The sequence below is a fragment of the Eublepharis macularius genome, chromosome 9 (assembly GCF_028583425.1).
Source record: "Eublepharis macularius isolate TG4126 chromosome 9, MPM_Emac_v1.0, whole genome shotgun sequence".
Taxonomy (NCBI): Eukaryota; Metazoa; Chordata; class Lepidosauria; order Squamata; family Eublepharidae; genus Eublepharis; species Eublepharis macularius.
In genome coordinates this window covers 995,734-1,014,848 of record NC_072798.1, presented here as the reverse complement: position 1 = coordinate 1,014,848, position 19,115 = coordinate 995,734, and the positions used below count along the sequence as shown (strand labels likewise).

The 19,115-nt window shown below is 56.8% G+C and overlaps 1 protein-coding gene across 1 annotated transcript; it reads right to left on the bottom strand.

Annotated features, from left to right (window-relative positions):
• Nucleotides 1-15,600: 15,600 nt before the first annotated feature.
• On the bottom strand, nt 15,601-17,594 carry LEP (leptin). Its single transcript, XM_054989383.1, has 2 exons — nt 17,460-17,594; nt 15,601-16,648 (listed from the first exon to the last, which is right to left on the bottom strand). Exons 1-2 carry the CDS (start codon nt 17,592-17,594, stop codon nt 16,286-16,288), a joined length of 498 nt encoding a protein of 165 aa, XP_054845358.1. The 3' UTR covers nt 15,601-16,285.
• Between the last annotated feature and the right edge of the window lie 1,521 nt (nt 17,595-19,115).

Below are 19,115 nucleotides of genomic sequence, written 5' to 3'. Positions count from 1 at the left end.
GGTTGTAGGAAGCCTTAACTTGCTTTTATAGCCGTAGCACTGGATTCAGTATAACCCCTAGGCTCTTAACCGAGTCTGCAAGGGTTAAACAAACTCTGTCAAAAGTGGGGAGTAGAGAGTCCTTTAAGATCTCTGCCTTCCCAACAAGCATCACTTCAGTCTTGTCTGGATTCAACTGCAATTTGTTCATTTTCAACCATTTCAATACAGCTGTATGGCAGCAATCTAAGATTTCTGCTGCATCCGGTGGGGACCTAGATAGTGAGATATAGAGTTGGCTGTCATCTGCATATTGGTGACATCCATCTCCATAGCTGCAAATGAGTTCTCCTAAAGGGTTTATGTAGAGGTTGAATAACATGGGATGTTGAATAACATGTGCCCCGAGGAACCCCACAAGATAGCTCCCATTCTGGAGATGGCTCATCTCCAACAGCAACCCTTTGAGTCCGTTCAATGAGGAACGATTTAAGCCAGTCCAGGGCACATCCTTTGATGCCATCTTGGGCTCACCAGTTGTACATCATCCAATATAATGTATGCCGTTATAAGCCCACCAGATCTGCAGTGGACAAACGTGTTGGTCCCTGTGTGAGAGAATCAATGGATGCAAACCTGGCATAAAAAACTGCCACATTTATGAACCATTATGGGAAAATTTTAATGTTTCTGGGCATATTGTTGCAGAGCTGCACACCACTGTTCTACAAATGGAATGTACAGTGTGAAAGTCCTAAATTAGAACTCTTTAAGAACTGAAATACATTCTGTTGTCCTGGCTTAAACTGAGACCTGGGCTTCCTCACTTGTTATGACTTGTAGTAACCCAATTGGACTCACGTTTTAGAAACTTTTATAGACTATTCTCAGTATGTTGTATTGTACTCTTTACTGATGTTGGTCAATTTCCTCATGCTTTGAATTGCATCTTCCTTAATTAGTTTATTTACCGTTTTATTGCTCTTCTGTTTATTTTCGCAGCATGAATCGTACCAGATTTGTGAGACGAAGCCTCACTTGGCTAGATTACTCCCCCTTTCCCTCTCCCCTTCTGCATCTTAAATGAGGTAATTGATTTTCTGTTTTTCCATTGTATCTAAAGAAGTGAGCTCTGACTCAAGAAAGCTCATACTGGAATAAATGTTGTCAAACTGTAAGATGCCGCTGGACTTCTGTTTTGCTTTGCTACAATAGGCTAACATTGAAAACATCTGAAAATGTTGTTGGTCTCTAAGGTGTCACTGGACTCAAATCCAGGAATAGGCTAACACGGCTGTCTTTCTGGGGTGCTCAGTTCTCGGCTCGTTCAGCACTCCCAGGGCCCCAAATCTGGCTGGTGCTCGTCCGTGGAGGAGGCCTGAATGAAGCTGAGCCCAACGCTGCTCATCAGGCACGTGGGATGGCCCAGCAGCGGTGGTTTCTGTTTCTTGCCTCGGCTTCAGCAACTGGGAAGGGGTGGCTGGTGAGTTCCACGGCCCCTTCCTTTGCCCGGTCACAGGTCGTGCGTGTCTATGATGCAGACTCTTCTCCAACAATAAAAGTGTTGGTGGTACAGAAAGGAAAGCAGGCTTGACAAATGCTTCTTTTTTATGTTTGTCAGGCACTTCATTTATTCAGTTCTTGCTGTTCATTCTTGAACAGATAAACTTCTATAGTGAGATTGTTTCCCAGAATAAAACTTTACAATATGAAGAAAAAAGAGATCACTGATTTGGAACATCTGTTCCATAACTCCGATAGAAACTTGTCTCAGGCCCTTGGAAGCAACAAATCAGAGGTTCATCTTGGTATGGTCCTATGGATTTGAAATTATATTAGCTAGCCACACCCCAAAGATCCCCGGATCTATCAAACCTGAGTTGAGTTTCAGAAAGTGCTTTGGTGAGATTCTTAAATTTCCATTTTATCTTTTAGATCTAAGATATATAGGATAAGGGATTATAACATGTATACTTTTTTTGCTTCTTATTTATTTTATATTTGGAACTGCAATATAGATCTTTGTGATCTGTGTATATTTGATTGTTTCAAGATTGAATAGATTGATTTTTAATAGATGTCTTAAAGACAATACTGAGTGATTATTGGCTGGAAACATGGTTTTCACGTCATACCTGGCATAAATAACTTCTCAGCTCTCCCTGTAAAGATAATCTGTGGGAAAGAACAGATACCTTAAATACAGCTCTGTGGTTTAGTGGTTGGAGATTTGCTTCTTTAAAACAGGCAAAGAGACTCTTTTGTTTCCATGTGACTCTTCCGAATGGAATCCCGCCCCCCACCCTGCAGTAGAGACAATGCTCCGTTCCACCTGGTTGGGCTGCATCAGACTAGAAACTGGACAGATTATGGACTGGGAAACGGTTCTCTTTGCAATGAAAGGAAAGGAGCCCAGCGAGACTCTGGCTAGGCAAGGAAGAAGGGAAGGCGGATAAGGAATCAAAAGCCAGGCCCAGCTCCCAGCCTGGTCCCTGGTCCAGACGGGCAAAGGGCCGCTGTCCTGTGTGGCCCCCACTCAATGCCAAGCCTGGAAGCAACACTTGGGCTGCTGCCCCCAGCCTAAGGGCAGGATTGTGGCTGCCAAGCGGTGTGAACAGGACAGAATGGAGCTGCGTTTGCGTCCTTTGTTCTGCTTTGAGTAGCACAGGGGGGAGAATCCCTGCATGCCACTGAGCCGCTGCCCCGCTCCCCTCGGCCCCCTGGCCTGGCCTGGCCCTGCCTGGCCTGCAGCACTGGAGGGGGGGGGCTTCTCTTGTTCGCTGAAGGTTGCAAAGCCCTCTTGTTGCCAAGATCCTGACAGCTGGGAAAGCAACAAACATTCTGGGAGAGCCTCCGCCCAGATGGGCAGAAGCACAGTGGAGGGAAGGGGAAAGGTTGGAACTGTGGAAGCTGGGGGGGGGCAGAGGGGGCCCAGGGGTGACTCGGTGCCCCCTCCCGAGTCACCTCCAGCACCGCTACTTTGGCACAGTCTCTGGGACTCCTTGGCTCCCGCCCACGCCAGGTGCTCTCCCCAGGGCAGGCGGCAGAGGTGGAGCAGCCCCGGGCCGGCTGTCTTCTGTGACAGGCCTTGATTCCTGGCTCAGCAGGGGCTGGGCCTCCTGCTTCCCCTCAGTCCCGCCGGCGCTGTCCTGACAGGCTCCCCAGGATCCTCAGGAGGGGCCAAGAAGGGCTTGGCTGACAGGCACGCGCCTGTCCTCCTCTGACCCGGGCGGGGGTTGCCGTGGCGACGCCAGCTGCAACTTCCCCCTCGCCTACTGATGTCACCTCCCCTCTGGCGTTGGCCTCCCTCTCCTCCGAGTGCACTCAGGTAGGGAGGCCTGCGCACTCTCCAGCCGGGGAGCAGGGAAGCCTCGCGTCGGAAAGGAAGAGCCCAGGGAAAAACTCACGCTTGGTGAATTACTTACTGAATGGTGTGGTGTGTGCAGTGGTTAGACACTGGTTGGAGGTCTAAGAAACCCAAATTCAAATTCCCCTCTGCCATGAAAGCTTGCTTGGGTGGCTTTGAGCCAGTCTCTCTCTCAGCCCAGCCTACCTCGTAGGGTTGTTGCCAAGAGGGTAACATGGAGGAGGAGGAGGGAATGATCTAAATTGCTTTGGGGGAGAAAAGGGGGGTCTAAATAAATCAATGGCTGCCAGTGTCATAAGATTCTGCACTCATTCAGGACTAAGCAGAGGGTCTCTTTTAATCCTCACAAAGTAACTTTGTTCAGCAGACCCCAGAGAAGAACGCAAGACCTAACAGAGGCAGCTTACCCAGCCGTAAGCTAAACCTGGGCTGGGACTACTCCCGATTCCAGCATCCTGGAACTAACCTAGAGCGTGAAACATCCCAAGAGCAGAGTCAGTTCCCACCCGTCAGAGCTCATGCCCAGGGGGAAGACGAGGCAGGAGCAGAGGGCTCTCCTGCGAAACTTCAGCTAAGCCACCAACTCCCAGGGCGGTCCCAGGCAAACACGCTTCCCCCCCAGCCTCACTCCAGCCCTGCAGTGTGGGCTGGGGAGAAAGCTGGGGTATAAATGAAGCAAATAAACAGTTGAATAAATCCACCATCATCCTGGCCCATTACCGAGACATCAGCAGTCTAACCATTGGATTGGCACATGTCTGTCTGGTCTTGATGCTCAGAGGCCCCACTGCTGCTCCTACCCACCTCACATGGATCCAGCAGGCATCAGCAGCTCCTTTGGGATGGGCACCAGGTCGCTGCCCATCTTCTCAGAAAGCGCCTGTTCTTTCTTTGTCCCCCATGGGAGTGCTGCACAGCAGGGCCTGTGGCTCTTTGCACTGCATGGCTCCTTGGCATTTGGAGGTGGACCCTGGTGGGACGTGCCCTGCCAAAGCCCGTTCTCCAGCTGAAGCTCCCAAGAGGCTGCCAGGAGAGGCATGAGGAGGGCCACGACCTGCTCTCAGCGGCATGGGAGGCGACAGGCACCTCCGCTGGGTCTGAATCATGTCCTGGCAAGGGGCCAAGTCTGTGAAGTGGCCAAAGGGCTTGGCTTGACCCTAGCGGGAGGTGGGTGGGTGTCCCTCCCTTGGACTGCCAACATATCTTGCCCCAGCTTCTGTACAGCTGCAGGCACCTGGAAGACCTTCCTACCAACTAGCCAGGGGGTTGTACCCAGTATCGGCAGATCCTTCAGATACCAGCCTTATCAGGCTTGTTCATCTCCTACCCAGCATCCACCTTAGGGCAGTCAAGGTGCCTTCCCCAAGTGGAGACAGATACAGAGACCTGGCTCCCGGTTTCATCAGGGCAAGGAGCAAGCGCATGGGGCTAAACAATTCTGACTAGGCCAAGATCCAACCCCTCTGTTTGGGGATCGGCTGCATAGTCATATTTCTGCTTGGCAGCATGTTACTTCTGGTGTTTGGTTTTTGACAATTATTTGACCTGGCTATAAAATAGAGTTTGAAACGTACCCGACTTTGGCTCTTCCTAACCTGTCAGAATCTCAATCGTGCCCCCTCTTAGGGGCGGAGTTACAGGCCTTACTAGACAAGGGTGCAGTTCAACAATTGCAGGAAGAGGACCCTCAGTTGGGGTTTTACTCCAAGTTTCTTCTAGTCGACCGAGAGAGATGGTGGCAGCAGACCCATCTTGGACTTAGGAAATTTGAACAGTTTTATTCCCACCCGTAAGTTTAGGATTACTACCGTACAGACGGTGATGACTCTCCCCACCCCTGGTTGCTGGTTTGCAGTCCTTGACCTCAAGGACGCATTCTTCCATATTTCTATACACGAATCACCCAGGAAGTTTCGGGGGTTCACATTTGATGGTAAAATCTGTCAGTACAGGTTGTTGCCCTTCGGGTTATCCACAGCACCGAGGGTTTTTACAACATGTGAAGAGGTGGTGATAGCCTACTTGCGTAGCAAAGATTGTTGCATCTACCCCTACCTCAATGACTGGCTGATAACGGGCCGATCAGAGGAGGACGTAAACGGACAAGTTCAGCTAATGTTACGTACCTGCATGGAATTGGGCTTGTTGGTAAACCAGAAGAAATCCAAGCTGACTCCTGCTAGGAGGGTGCAGTTCATAGGTTCCATACTTGATGGCAGCGAGGACAGGGCTTTTCTGCCCGTTGACAGGATAAACAAGATTGAGAGACTGGTGGGGCTATTCCACCGCTGTCGCTTTCAATCAGCTAAGAGGATCCAGGCACTACTAGGCATGATGGTCTCCACTACTGCGGTGGTCCCATACGCCCACCTGAAAATGCGAGAACTGCAGTTATGGTTCCGAGAGGGACTCTCAGATGAGGACGTTCAATGTCCCCAGGGCTGTGGTTCGGTCCTTGCTATGGTGGCGGACAGAGTCCAATTTGACAACAAGAGTTCCTTTTGGACATTTGCACTCAGACCTGTCCAGCACCACAGATGCTTCGAACCTAGGTTGGGGGGCACACTGTGCGGAGTTATATGCCCATGGGCTGTGGGAGGATGGTGATAGAGAGGCATATATTAACCTCCTCAAACTAAAAGCTGTGCGTAATGCCTTAACGTCCTTCACAAGCCTGTATTAATCCTCATGGACAATTCCGCTACCATGTTTTATATAGTAAAGCAAGGGGGAACTACTTCTACGCGCCTCTGCACAGAGGCTATTGCCATATGGACTTGGGCCATACAGAACGGAGTTCAGTTGAGCACTGTCCATATTCCAGGACACTGCAGGTCGCCTGAGCCGACTGGCAGACAATCCCTGCGAATGGCCTGTGAAAGACGAATATCTGAAGGTGGTGTTTCAACTGTGATATAGATCTGTTTGCCACCAGGGACAATTGAAAGGTGGAACTCTTTTGTTCCAGAGGGGGCCTAGGAGTAGGATCCCTAGGGGATCCCTAGGGGGATCCCTAGGGGATCCAGCTGTCCTGGTCAGGTCTTTTCCTATATGTGTTTCCGCCCCTCCCTCTGTTGGCCAGGGTAATGAGCAGACTTCAGTCAGAGAAGTCGAGGGCGATTCTGATAGCGCCCTACTGGCCGAGACAGCCGTGGTTCCACGGGCTGATGACATTGGCGAGGGAGGTCCATCAGTTTCTGGCAGAACCGAACCTGCTGTCCTGGAATGGGATTCTCCACCACGAAATACAGAAACTCAGACTGATGGCATGGTTGATCCTCTAACAGGGACGTTGTCGGAGGGTGTCGCCAACGTCATCCTGAATGCCAGCCATCATTCAACCAGGCAATCCTATGGAATAAAGTGGGAGAAGTTTAATTTGTGGATGTCAGACAGGGGCCTGAACACTATAGATTGCCCCTTGAGTAGAGTTTTGGAGTTTCTGTTTGAACTCAAACAGAAAGGGTTATCAAACTTGTCTATCAAGGTTTACCTGGCAGCAATATCGACTTTTCATGCCCCTGTGGATAACAAAACTGTTTTCTCCTATTACACATCTAAGATGTTTTGAAAGGTCTCCAGAATCTGTTCCTGACGGCTCGTAGGGTGGTCCCCCAACAGTCCCTGACTCTGGTACTTACGAGATGGATCGGTAAACCCTTTGAGCCACTTGTCTCCCCAGATACCTATCTTTGATGGTGACTCTTTTGGTAGCGCTCACATCGGCCAGGCGTATTAGTGAGTTGGCTGCGCTAAGCTGTGAACCACCATTCCTGAAAGTTCACCCAGACAGAGTGGTTCTGCAGACAAAATTAGAGTTTTTGCCTAAGGTGGTCTCCAAGTTCCACATGTCAAAGGAGATAATCTTGCCTGTTTTCTTTAAGGACCAATGCGACCCAGCAGAGCGCTCCTTGCACACTTCGGATGTTCGGGGAGTGCTCCTTTTTCATTTGGATAGGACTAAGTCATTTAGACTGGACTCCCGTTTGTCTGTTTTGCGGGCCCCAACAAGGGGAAGAAGGCAAGTTCGCAGACAACAGCCAGGTGGTGGTTCAGGCCATCAAGTCCTGTTACGATTGTGTCCATGCCCACTCTACCAGGTTGCAGGCGTCTTCAGTGGCTCTGCTTAGAGGCGTTCCGATTCCGGACATCTGCCGGGCAGCAATGTGGTCGTCAGCAGACATGTTTGTCAGACACAACGATCTGGACATCCTGGATAGGAAAGAGGCTGCAGGGGGTACAGCTGTGCTCCAGTCGGTCTTCCTCTAGAACAGTACAAGCTCCACCGCCCAGGTAAATAGCTTGTTAATCTCCAATGTGGAACTGCACAGGAAGACCGATAATGAAAAACAGGGTTGCACTTACCGGTAACTGTTGTTCATCGAGGTCTTCCGTGCAGGCCCTCCCTCCTTCCCCACTGTGTCTGTTTAGATTGCCTGTGGGACACAGAGGCGAAAGAGGACCTGAGGGTGCAAGGGGGTGCCCCGCCTCCTAAGAGGGCTGTTTCGGCGGGAAAACGGCCACACAGGGGCTCTGGGAGGCAGGGGCACCCCCTAGTGGCTATTGAGCTAAAGAAATCTCCGATCTTGGCAGGCCTGCGCATGCACAGCCCCATGTGTGCCTGCATGGAAGACCTCGATGAACAACAGTTACAGGTAAGTGCAACCCTGTTTTTTTCGGTATCATTTTAAAGGGCAAGGGAGGTTTCAGGTGGGCAGCCACATTGGTTTGCCACAGAACAGCAAGATACGAGTCCAGTAGCACCTTAAAGATGAACGAGATTCCCAGGAAATAAGCTTTCAAGAGTCCCTTCACTTTCCCTTTGTCCAATACATGTGAGAATGGAGAACCTGGAGCCTTTTATCTCCGTCCAGAAGGTGGGAGGGTATTGCAGAGAAGAGAGTCAGGATGTAAAGGTACAGTGCAAAATGTGATCAACTTGATTACAGCCAGTGTGGAAATGCAGTAAAACAGCATCTGTAGTGAGATGAGAATCCTCCATCTGCCCTGAGGTGTCCACTGTTGTGAATTTGTGAATGAACTCCAGTTCCGCAATCTCCCACTGCAATCTGCCCTTGAAGCTTCTCTGTTTGAGGACAGCCACCCTTAGGCCAGCAATTAAATTTCCTGGAAGATTAAAACGTTCTCCCACTGGTTACTGAGTGTTGTGATCTTTGATGTCTGATTTAGGACAACCAGTTTGCCTCTCTGTCAACGTCCTAGTTTCCTAGTTTGGAGAACCCTTTCCCTGGAGCCCACAAGTGTGGTTTACCGGGCAAAATAACAACAACAATAATAAAGGAGGAACTGTCCGCATTCCCAAAGGCAGGCAGCTTCTGCTCTCCATCATTAAAGGACTTGGCAGCCTCTGGGACCGCTGCAGAGGGGCTATTCGATGCATGAGTTCCTTTCAACAACAGGGAACACCTTTCTTGAGCTGTTCTTTCGCTGCAGGTAAAAGCCAGTGGGATGTAGTGGTGAGAGTGTCGGACGAGGATCTGGGTGACCCAGGTTCAAATCCTCACTCTGCCACGGAAGCTTGCTGGGTGACCTTGGGCCAGCCACCCTCTCTCTGCCTAGCCTACCTCCCAGGGTTGTTGTGGGGATAACATGGAGGGGAGGAGAAGGGTGTATGTCCCTCTGGGCCCCCACTGGGGAGAAGGGCAGGCTATAAATGAAGGAAATAAAAGAATGATAAAAACCTGAGTGGACAACGGAAAGAGCTCCCGGGAGGGGAGGTCTTGAGGGGGGGGGCGTGTCAGACTGCCCCTTCCAGCCTCCTCCCGTGAACTCCCTCCAGGTGTCCCCCAGCATTTCATTGGCCCCATTGCAGCCCCCAGGGCTTGCCTCTGTGCTGGGCTGACAACAGAACCGGCAGGGCCGGAGTTGGAGCAGAAGTCGGGGGTCCCCAGCTTGAGGGGGGTGGGGGCAAAACCTGTAGCTTTGCATTCAAAATCTACCTTGCCATATCAAAAGGGGGTCCCATAAGGCTTGATGTACATAGGCTAAAGGTATGTAAATGCACCACTGATGGGGCACAGGGGGGGGCGCTGATTTGCCATGTCCCACCAAGAAATGAGAAAATCAGCCGGGAGTCCTTCCCCCCAGGTGCAAGAAAGTCCCCACTTGGCCTCTTGCTGTGACATGAAATGCATCCCATGCTCAAGAGGGAAGGTTATGGGAGGACGTGGGTGTGAGTAGCTCCTTGGGCTGTTGCCAAGCCCGGGGCCCTTGCTGGAACCGAGACAGAACCTGTCTCCTTTGAGGGGAAGCGATGTCTTTCAGGCAAGCCCCCTGCAATTTGCCAAGTCAGCACTGAGGAGAGGGAGGGGCAGGGATGCGAGGAGCCGCCGGGAGGCTGGAACATCCCACCGCCGTCTTCCTTTGGCAAGCGACCAAGGCCGACAGATGCAACCAAGGGGGGCTTCTGGGGTGCAGCTGAGGTCACCACCGAGGTTAAGGAGACAGAGTCTCTGCTGATGTCGATTCCCAAGGCCAAAAACCCAGCCAGTGAATACTCCTATGGTTTATCTGGACTAGAGGCTCCCTGTGGCCTTTAGCCCACCCCTGTATTGGACTTCCATGCTACCTGTATTGGACTTCCATGCAGATCCACTGTACGGCACGGAGATGTGGATCTTTACAGAACCCCATGGATTCCCTCTGGCGCCCTCTTTCATGCTCTCTTAGGCACTGCCAATTTCCCTGCCGATTTGTGTATAGTGATAATGCTGAAGGCAGTAAACCCCTTGTCTGTGGGAGACCATCCCAGGCCAGCGGCCAGCCGGCCCTTGCTCCCAAGTAGGCAGCCAGGGCTTGTGAAAAGCCACGAGGTCTTTGGGTCTCCGTGGCTGACTGACCAGCCATTTGCCCTGCAGAGTGACCTCTCAAGGGCCCAGTCAGGCTTCCTCCGGTGCCACCAGAAGGGGATGGCATAAGCCTGTCTTTGCTTAACCTGGCCTTGTTGTGTAACTACCACCCTGCTTATAACATCTGGTTAGACCTTAATAAACCCCATTGTCATCACAAGTGACTTGTCCTCGCCTTGGGTCTCCTACGGACTGAAAAGCAGAGTCTGGCAGGCCCTGACTGTCAAGAAGGACACGTCGCCCTTGCTGCCCCCCAGGCCCACGCTCTAGGGCTACAGCCCAGTCCTCAAAGCCCTTCTGCCCATCCCTTTTTGGACCTCTCTCCCCAGCCACAAGCTTCACTCTACCACCGCCACAGCAGCTTCACTCCTCTGGGCAGGGCCTTCTGCAGGTGCCATCCTGCAAATGGGCCAGCACAACAGCTGCCTGTACTGCTCTGTGGTGGCCCCTCCTTGTGCCTGAGGAAGTCAGGAAGCCTCCCTGCCCCCCCACTCTTCCTGCAGACGATGCAAAGCTGAAGTACTCAGGAGAACTTTTCAAGGCAGATAACAGGGCTGTCTGGTGAGGAAAGGGCTCAGGGAGATGCTTGTGATAAAGGGACTGTAGACTATACTACTGGGTACTGTCTGTGGATTTATACTTGTATTCGGATTTCTGCTATCCATACCCTACTGCAGCGCTTTCCAACCATGGAGAAACCCCTACATTACTTTTTCAGATCCCCAAAGATCCCCTACACAGGAAAACATTTACAAGCCAGAAAGAGTTGAGGGTGGAGGGCCCAATTCCATTACTGGGAGGCAGGAGGGGGAAGGAGAGGCAGTGCCAGTGAAGCGCCAGGCAAATGCATCATCCGCAGCACCTGGCAGTGCCCGCCACTTGTTTCCCCAGCAAGCTGTGGGCGGAAAAGAGGGAAAGTTGCCCCCCAGCAGCCCGAAGAACCCGAAGAAGGGAGCTGTGGCTCTCGGAACCTTCTGCCCTGAAAAATCGTTTCGGTCTCTGCGGTGCCACGGGACCCCTTCCGCAGCACCTGGGGGGTGGGGGGTGGAGAGCAGGCCTCCGCACTGGGCGGGGGGGGGGGAAGCCAAGAGAACTGGCTCGAAAGAGGCGAGGGTGTTGGGGGCAGATGGGCGGCTCCTCCGCCGCGGGCCTCTTCCAGACTCCCCTCCCCGGCTCTTTTCGGCGCTCGGATCCGCAGCGAAGGCGCACAGGAGGCCGAGCGGCGTGTGCAGGCCTGCCGGCGTGCCGGAGACCGAGCGATGCGCTTCGGTAACTCTGACGGATCCAGATGTTGCCAGCAGCTCCCAATTTCCCCCTGCGCAACCGCATTGCCCGCGGACCAAACGGCGACGTCCTCTGGCCGCGGCGAGCAGCAGCCTGGGGGCGGGTTGGCCGGGGAGGGCTTGGCTGACGGGGCCAGGAGCCAATCGGAGGGCGAGGCCTGAAGCACGCCCGGCCCCCCGGCCCTCCCCCCAGCTGCGGAGGGAGAAGAGAGGGGGCGGCTGCGGGGCCGGGCTGGGGCCGGTGCGAGGTGCCTGAGGCACCTGCCGCAGGATTTGGTGCCCGGAGAAGGAGCTCTGACTCTCGGCAGCTGAGCCGGACCATCCGTAGCAGCGGGAAAGCGCAAGAGGCCAGGAGCGCCTTGAGGCGGACCGGCTTTGTGGTCAGGCAGCTGAAGCAGAGAGCTGTGTGACTCGCGAAAGCGCCTGCCCTACCACAAATGTTGTTAGTCTTAGAGGTGCCACTGGACTCTTGCTCTTTTCTGGCTGCCCATCTTGATCTAACTGACAATCTGGTTGGTCTCTAAGCTGCCGCAGATTCAAAACCTGCTAAAACCCACCTAAACCTTGACCCACAAACAATGTGTGAGTGTGTGTGTGTGTGTGTGAGAGAGAGAGAGAGAGAGAGAGAGAGACTGAGACTGAGACTGATGGCGATGGCGATGGCGACCGCGGCTCTTGAGCCTCGCCGCGATGAGCGAACTGTGAATAACGACGCCGAGTTCGAGAAATGCGGCCCCGAGCACGAGCAGTTCCGCGCCTGACATCTGAAGCAACACAGAAACTGTCCAGCGGGACCCCACTTACAGCAACAGGCAGTGCCTAGAGGCAAAGTCTACAGTCCCTGTCTGCCGGTGCCTCTTCCTTGCAGCCCAGCCCTCCTCCTGCCTGAGTGAGAAGCCCTCCGAATAACTGAGCGTTGCATAGTCTGCATTTATATACCCTCTTCCATTGTTTGTTGAAATGTCTTTGAAACTGACTGCCTGCACTAACTGGCACTAAGTAACCCGCACTGAGTCTCAGAGAGAAGCGGGGGACTATAAATAAGGTAAATAAATTTTAAGAATCCATTTTATCCGCACAGCAACCCGGTGCGCTCGGCTCTTCTGACAGCGTGTGACTGACCCGAAGTCAACCAGCGGCCTCAGTGGAGGAGAGCGGATTTGAACCTCGGCCTCCCAGATCTGAGCCCATCACTCTAACCGCTACACCAGGCTGCTTCTCCCCTTTACAGCCCCCAGTAGGCTGATTCGGCTCTCCAGCTGAGACCCTCTTTTCAATCCCTGCTCGCCGGCCCCTCCCTGCGGAGGTGAGGCAGGGGCCAAGCAGAGGCAGCGCTGGCCCCTCACTTTTGGGTTGCTCCCCCCGCAAGGCTTGGCTTGCCTGGTGCCTGTTTGGCTTCTTTTTAGATGCCAGGCTAAAACGCTCCTTTTCACCCAGGCTTTTAATGGAGAGGTTTTTACCTTTCAGACATTTTATGGTCTATGGTTGTTGGGGGTTTTCCGGGCTGTATTGCCGTGGTCTTGGCATTGTAGTTCCTGACGTTTCGCCAGCAGCTGTGGCTGGCCATAGCTTTTTGGTGCTACACCTCTGAAGATGCCAGCCACAGCTGCTGGCGAAACGTCAGGAACTACAATGCCAAGACCACGGCAAGACAGCCCGGAAAACCCCCAACAACCATCGTTCTCCGGCCGTGAAAGCCTTCGACAATACATTTTATGGTCTGCTTCGAGCTGAAGGATCATTTTGTCTGCATACTTCTATGGTGTTATGCCCTGGCTGGTGCATCACATGCCATGGATACGTTATGTGCAACCTATTAATCCTCTGACACTGGAGAGGTCTGAGTACCTTTCAGTGCCTGTTATTTGGAAGTTCAGTGTGTCATCTCCCGCTTTGAAGTTAAACACTTTCACTTCTGCAGCCAACGGCCATGAGGCCAGATGCAGCCAGTCTGAATCCTGTCTTCCCTAAGAAAGGGAATGATTTCATTTCCAACTTGCTATTGTTGCCTATCGTAGTCTAAACTCTGATACCTATAACTAACCAGGCTTTCCCTCAATACCTCACTTCTGCCAATTCCACTGTCTGAGCACCTTGAACCTGATAGATCTCTAATAAAAGTTACTTCAACCAAAGCCACTGTGTGATTGATGTGGAGAACTTGGGGATTTATTTGCCAAGGACTGACAGCTGGTTTTAATGCCATTTGCCTGTGTTTTTGTTTTGTTTTGTTTTAAATAGCTGTCTTTTACTGACTTTGTTTTAATGGGGTTGTTTTAATAGTTTTATTATTTTAGCTGTAAGCCACCTCAGCACCTCTCAGAAGAGACAGCGAATACATTTTCTAAACAAATATAATAAATAAATTAGGTCTACAAGCAGTGCTCAGAGGCCGGACCCTCCCTCAAGCATCGCCCCCCCCAGTATTTCAAAGTGGGAGAATGTGAAAGTGGGGGTTCCTGGCTTGGCAGCAGAGCTCGGGAAAGGAACTCCGGGCTGCAGGCAATCTCAAGCTGAAAGTGAGCCAGCCGTGTGATGCTGCTGCAAGAAAGGCGAATGCAGTTTTAAGAGGAGCAGACCCTGCAGGCTACGCAAGTGGTAAGTTGCTGGAGTGAACAGTAGGAGGAACTTCCGAATAGGTTTCAGTTGCGCATGTGTTTTGTTTCGTTGCGTTTTGAAACTATATGTATTTCAAAAGCTTACTTTGACGCCTTGGGAAACTTGCCCCGGGCAAGAAGGGGGCAGTGATAGTTTTAAATAAATAAAGAACGGCAAGAGCAGCTTTGTCAGCGGAATCACCTGGGGGGCATGCAGCTGGCAGTGGGGGCTCTTCGGATTTCCTTTGGCTGGTCTGGGTGGCCCACCAGAGTCTCGGCGAGTCTCGGTAAAGCTCCTCCTACACCGCAGACGGAGCAGCAGCAGCGCCAACGCCCATTCGAGCCCCCCCCCCCCAAGACAGAGAGCGACGCAGAGTCTAGAAGGGAGGTCTGCCTTTATTCACCTGACAGTCCACAGGAGCCATATAAAAATAAAAAATGTCGAGGTTGTGTTGGTTTTGTAAAGCTGTCATGAACTCTTATCACGACCAGAGAGTCTGCTCTAACCGCTGGGCCTGGTGCCCAGGGTTTCCCATCGGCGCTATAGAACCGGTTCAGTCGCTGGCAGCGCCGCCTGCCCCGGAGAGAGTGCTTCTTCCCGGGAGGCTTCCGTCCGGGACCCGGCGTGGCTCTGCGCTGTAACCCTTTGGGCCGTCGGGCTGTGCAAACGCTGCGGCGCCTCTTTCCAGGCGCTGGCTCTGCAGAGGAAGCGCGGGACCTGTCGGGCGCTCTCCCGCCGGGGAAGGGGCAGCTCTGGGCCAGTCTGCCACCCCCCCCCCAGCCTCAGCAGCAGGAAGAGCGGAGACCAAGAGGGGCTCCTGTCAGCAACTGCGGCGGCCCGGCAGAAAGAGACTTTGGCCGCGGCCGGAGCGCCACAGCTGGCGGACCCGCCCAGCCGTTACAAAAGCGCCGCTTCCCTGGAGCAGCCGGCTCCACCAGGCGAAACGAAGAGTGATTCCGCACACTGTTGGATAATGCACTTCCAATCCTCTTTATAGATCATTTGGAACGGATTTTTTGGTGTGTGGAACAAATAATCCACCTCAAAAGATTGATAAAGTGCATTGAAAGTGCATTATCCAATGTGTGCGGAATCATCAGAAGACCCCCGCTCCGCTTCTGGCGTGCAAGGGCGCCTGGTTGGGCCAGGACTAGCTTTGCTCGCCCCCTTAGGAGAGAGAGCCTACCCCCTCCCACCACCTGGATCACCAAGAGGGTGGCGTCCCCTGCTCGCCTCGGTTCGCGCCCTCCGCCCCCCCCCCCGCCCAAGATCCAGGCGCCCTCCCTCCGCCTCAGCAGGCTTGTGCGGGCGACTGGGCGCGGTGGCTGGACGGAGCTGCGCCTCTCCCGCTGGGTTGGTTTCCGCCAGTAAGCAAGCCCCTGGAACCTCCCCCCACACACACACACACACACGCCCCCCCCCCGCGGAGAAGCAGCTGGGAGGGGCTGCGGAGGGGGCGCCCCCAGACAGGCGCGCGCCCCCTGCTCTTCCCACCGGCCTCCGGGCCCTGGGGGGCAGCTTTCGTCCCAACCCGTGCGGCCCTTTGCACGGAAGGTGGAGCTGCCCCGGGAATGAGTGGCCGGCCAGGGCTGGCGCTGCGGACTAGCAGCCTCAGCGGCCCTGCCTGAAAAGCACCTCCGGGAAGCAGGGCCTTGGTGCCGCTGCCCAACAGCTGTCCTTGCGGCGCTGGGCTGCTCTCGAGGTAGCTGGAATCTGCCCGGGGGGCCCGGCCCAGTGTCAGCCCCAGCCCCAGCCCCGCCAGGCTCAGCCCGGCGGAGATGCCGCGCGTTGGCGAAGGGCCTTCCGCCGGGGCTTTGGCGCTGGGGCTTCGGGGCAGACCGACACCGAGTCCCGCGCTCGCCAGCCGGGCTGAGAAGTTCTTTCTCTTTCCGAGGAAAGCTTGGGGGGGTTGCACCAGAGGCTCGCTTGGATGGCCCTGTCGGCGCCAGAGCGCTGGGGAGAGCCGGCTCCGTTCGCTCTCTCCTCGCAGTCCCTTAAGAATGCAGCCCGGGGAAATGGGCCGGGGGCGTCATGCCCAGGAGCCCCGCGCCCCTCGCCGCAGCCCTGGCGCGTTTCAGCCGCGCGCCCCGGGTAAGCAGCCCTGGGAGAGCCGCGGGGGTCCAGTCCGGCTGGGCCGCCGCCGGCAAGGGCGGGGGGCTCTCCCTCGGGCCGGGCGGGGACTCGGCCGCCTAGTAGCAGCTCCGGACGTCGTCCACGTGCTCTTGAATGAAGCGCAGCAGCTCCCGGAGCCGGTCGAAAGTCACCGAGACGACCGTGAAGGAGGAGTCGGCCAGCCTGTCGCGCAGATCGCCCAGGTCTCCCCGCGAGGAGGGCGTGTGCAGGGCGCAGCCCAGGCGAGCGGCCAGGCGGCGCAGGAGGCTGCGCAGGTTCTCCACGTCGTTGGAGACTTGGGCGGCAGGAGCCTGGCCCAGCAGCTGGCCGAGGACTTGCTGGAAGCGCTCCAGGGCCTGGTCGATGGCGCCCAGGCGCGCGGCGGGCGGCCGCTCGGGGATGAACTCCAGGCCGCTGATCTTCAGGCTCAGCTCCGGGAACTGCGCGGGAAAGAGAGGCGTGAGCGCGCCGGCCGGGCCTTGCCTCTCCGCGCCGCCGGGGCAGCGAGGCCGGGGCCTTGCTCGGGGCAGAGAGGCCCGCCCCAGGCTTGGCGGGCCAGGAGCGCCTGGAGCCGCCGGCCGGGCACCTGCCTCGCCCGCCTTCTCAGCCTCATGCGCCGGCACTGCCCCCCGGAGAGCCGCCCTCGCCCTCCCGGGGGAGCTCCTACCCCAGCGCGGCTGCTCCCGAGGAGCCCGGGCTGTGCCCCGAAGAAGCCCCTCGCTTGGTGGCGGGAGGGTCCGGCCTGCTGGCGCTGCCGCCCCGGGAGCGGAGCGGAGCCCGAGCGGCCTCTTGCAGCTGGCAAGGCCCGGGCAGCTGGGACTCCTCTTGGCGCCGGCCTCACCCTGCTGGGGCAGCGTATTGCGCGCCGGATGAGTCTCCGCTCTGGCCTGGATGGTCGCCGGGTGACCTCTGGCCGGCCACGCCCCGGGCATCGCATCTGCTCCAGGGGCGGCTGCCTGGATACTGTCCGCCGCGGGGACGCCTGTTGCTCCTTGGGCAGAGGGCGGGACGGCGTCCTCGTCAATCCGAACTCCCAAAGACGGCGATTCGGGGTAGATGCGGCCTTGGAGAGCGAAGGCTCCCTTCGTCGGAGAGCGGTGGGAGCGGAGACCCGGGACCCCTTCCAGCCCTGCAGAGACCTCGGGAGCCTGGAGCCGGCTGGGGGGCGGGCTGCCTGCGGGCTGCCGAGGGGCAGAAGGCCGGATCCTGTCCTCTCCCGCCCCCCCCCCACACCCCCCACACCTGCCGTACCTGCTGAACCCTGGAGATGGTTATTTCGGACAGGACTTTGATGTCGGAGCTGAGATCGGCTTCCACCCGCCGGCCGCAGAGGAAGGCCAGCCAGAGGCACAGGAGGCCGCGCGCGGAGATGCCGGGGGCGCCCATCCTCTGCCGGGGCCCTGCGCAGGCAAAGAGGGAGACCAGTCAGCCGGCCTGCCCTGGGCAGCAGGCAAGGGGCGGGGAGCGCCCAGGCCCAGGCCCGCGGGGAGGGGAAGGGTCCTGCCTCCAGCGCCCGGCCGGAGGGCCGCGGGCTTCCCGGCGCTCTCCCACGCGCTCTCTGCCCCCGGTAAGAGCCAGTGGAGGCCGGTCCAGGGCAGCCAGCCGCAGGTCGCGCCTGCCAGGCCCTGAGCGCCACGCGCAGCCTCTGCCCGGAAACCCCGGCAAAGCTGCAGGCACCGGCAGTGCGCGGCCCTCCCAGGCTGAAGGTTCCCAGCTGGGCCGGCTGCGGACCTCCTTCGCTCCCGAGCCTGGAGCCCAGGGGCCGCGGCTGGAGAGAGAAACCGGAGGGAAGGCAGGCAGGCTCCGGGGCCTGTCTGGAGCGCCCAGTCCCTGCCTGGTGGGCCAGGCGAACGGGGGGGGGGTCTTCTGGGCAGGGGCCAGGCGGGAGAGGGCGGCCCTCGGTCCCCTCGGGGCAGCTGCAGCCGAGCTGACTTCAAGCCTTAGGGACCGGGAAGGGGGGAGGCGAGGGAGAGGGCACCCCCCCCTCCTGGCGGCCTCCTGGCGGCCAGGCTCTGCTGGGCTCCCCAAGGAGGAAGGCCGAGGGGCTGGCCGCGCCGGCGGCTCGTCTCCCTCCCAGGCGCCCACCGGCACCTGCCGGGCTTTCAAGAGCTGCCCTAGTCCCAGGAGGCCGGAGCCTGCCTCGTCCTCCCGGGCAGCGCCCCCCCCCCCGAGATGGCCGTTTCCGCCTCTCCCCCGGAGGCCCCTTTGGAAGGGAGACAATGAGAGGCCTGCCATGGGGGGGGGGGGGAGGCAGAGCCCCTCTGGCGTCTGTGGGGCGGGGGGGGGCGAAGGAATGGAAGAGCGCGGGGAATCGTGCCGTGGAGGGCCGGGGCCTCGGAAGGGAAGACTCCTGGCGCATCTCGGTGGGGGCTCCGGAATGGACCCCGGCCAGAGTCCCAGGAGTGGACCCCGGCCAGAGTCACCAGCCCCTTCCAGGGCGGGCCGGGACGTCCCGCCCTTCGCCTTCCCTTTTCCTGCCGAGGCGCCCGGGATCCCTCTCGCCCGCCTCTCTCGCAGCCGTGGCCGGGCTCTTTGCACGCGCTCAGAGGCAGGAAATTGGGATGCGCTCTCCAACCCGGCTCTGGGGCCGGGCCGGGCCTGGCCTTTACCCACCTTCCTGCCGCTGCTGCTGCCGTCTCCCCGCCGGCGGCTCTGCGGCTCCATCACCCCCGCCGCCCTTTTATTCCTCGGGCCCGGAGGAGGGCTGCACGAGGGGGAGGGCAGGAGCCCGGCCCGCCCCTTCTGGCGGGGAGGGAAGCCGAGGCAGAGCCCCGCCCGAGCCGCCCTCCCGAGGACTTCTCCGAGGCCCAGAAGCAGGGGGAAGAGCCGGCGCCGGGAAGGGGGTCCGCCGCCTTGGCAGGAGCCCCAGCCGCTGAGACCGGCGCTTTAGCGCTGGGGAGCGGGACG

Coding starts and splice junctions, on each gene's coding strand:
- LEP (XM_054989383.1), bottom strand. CDS start 17,594: ATGGGCGCCCCCGGCATCTCCGCGCGCGGCCTCCTGTGCCTCTGGCTG. Junction 16,649..17,459: donor CCATCTCCAGGGTTCAGCAG/GTACGGCAGGTG, acceptor TTTCCCGCGCAG/TTCCCGGAGCTGAGCCTGAA.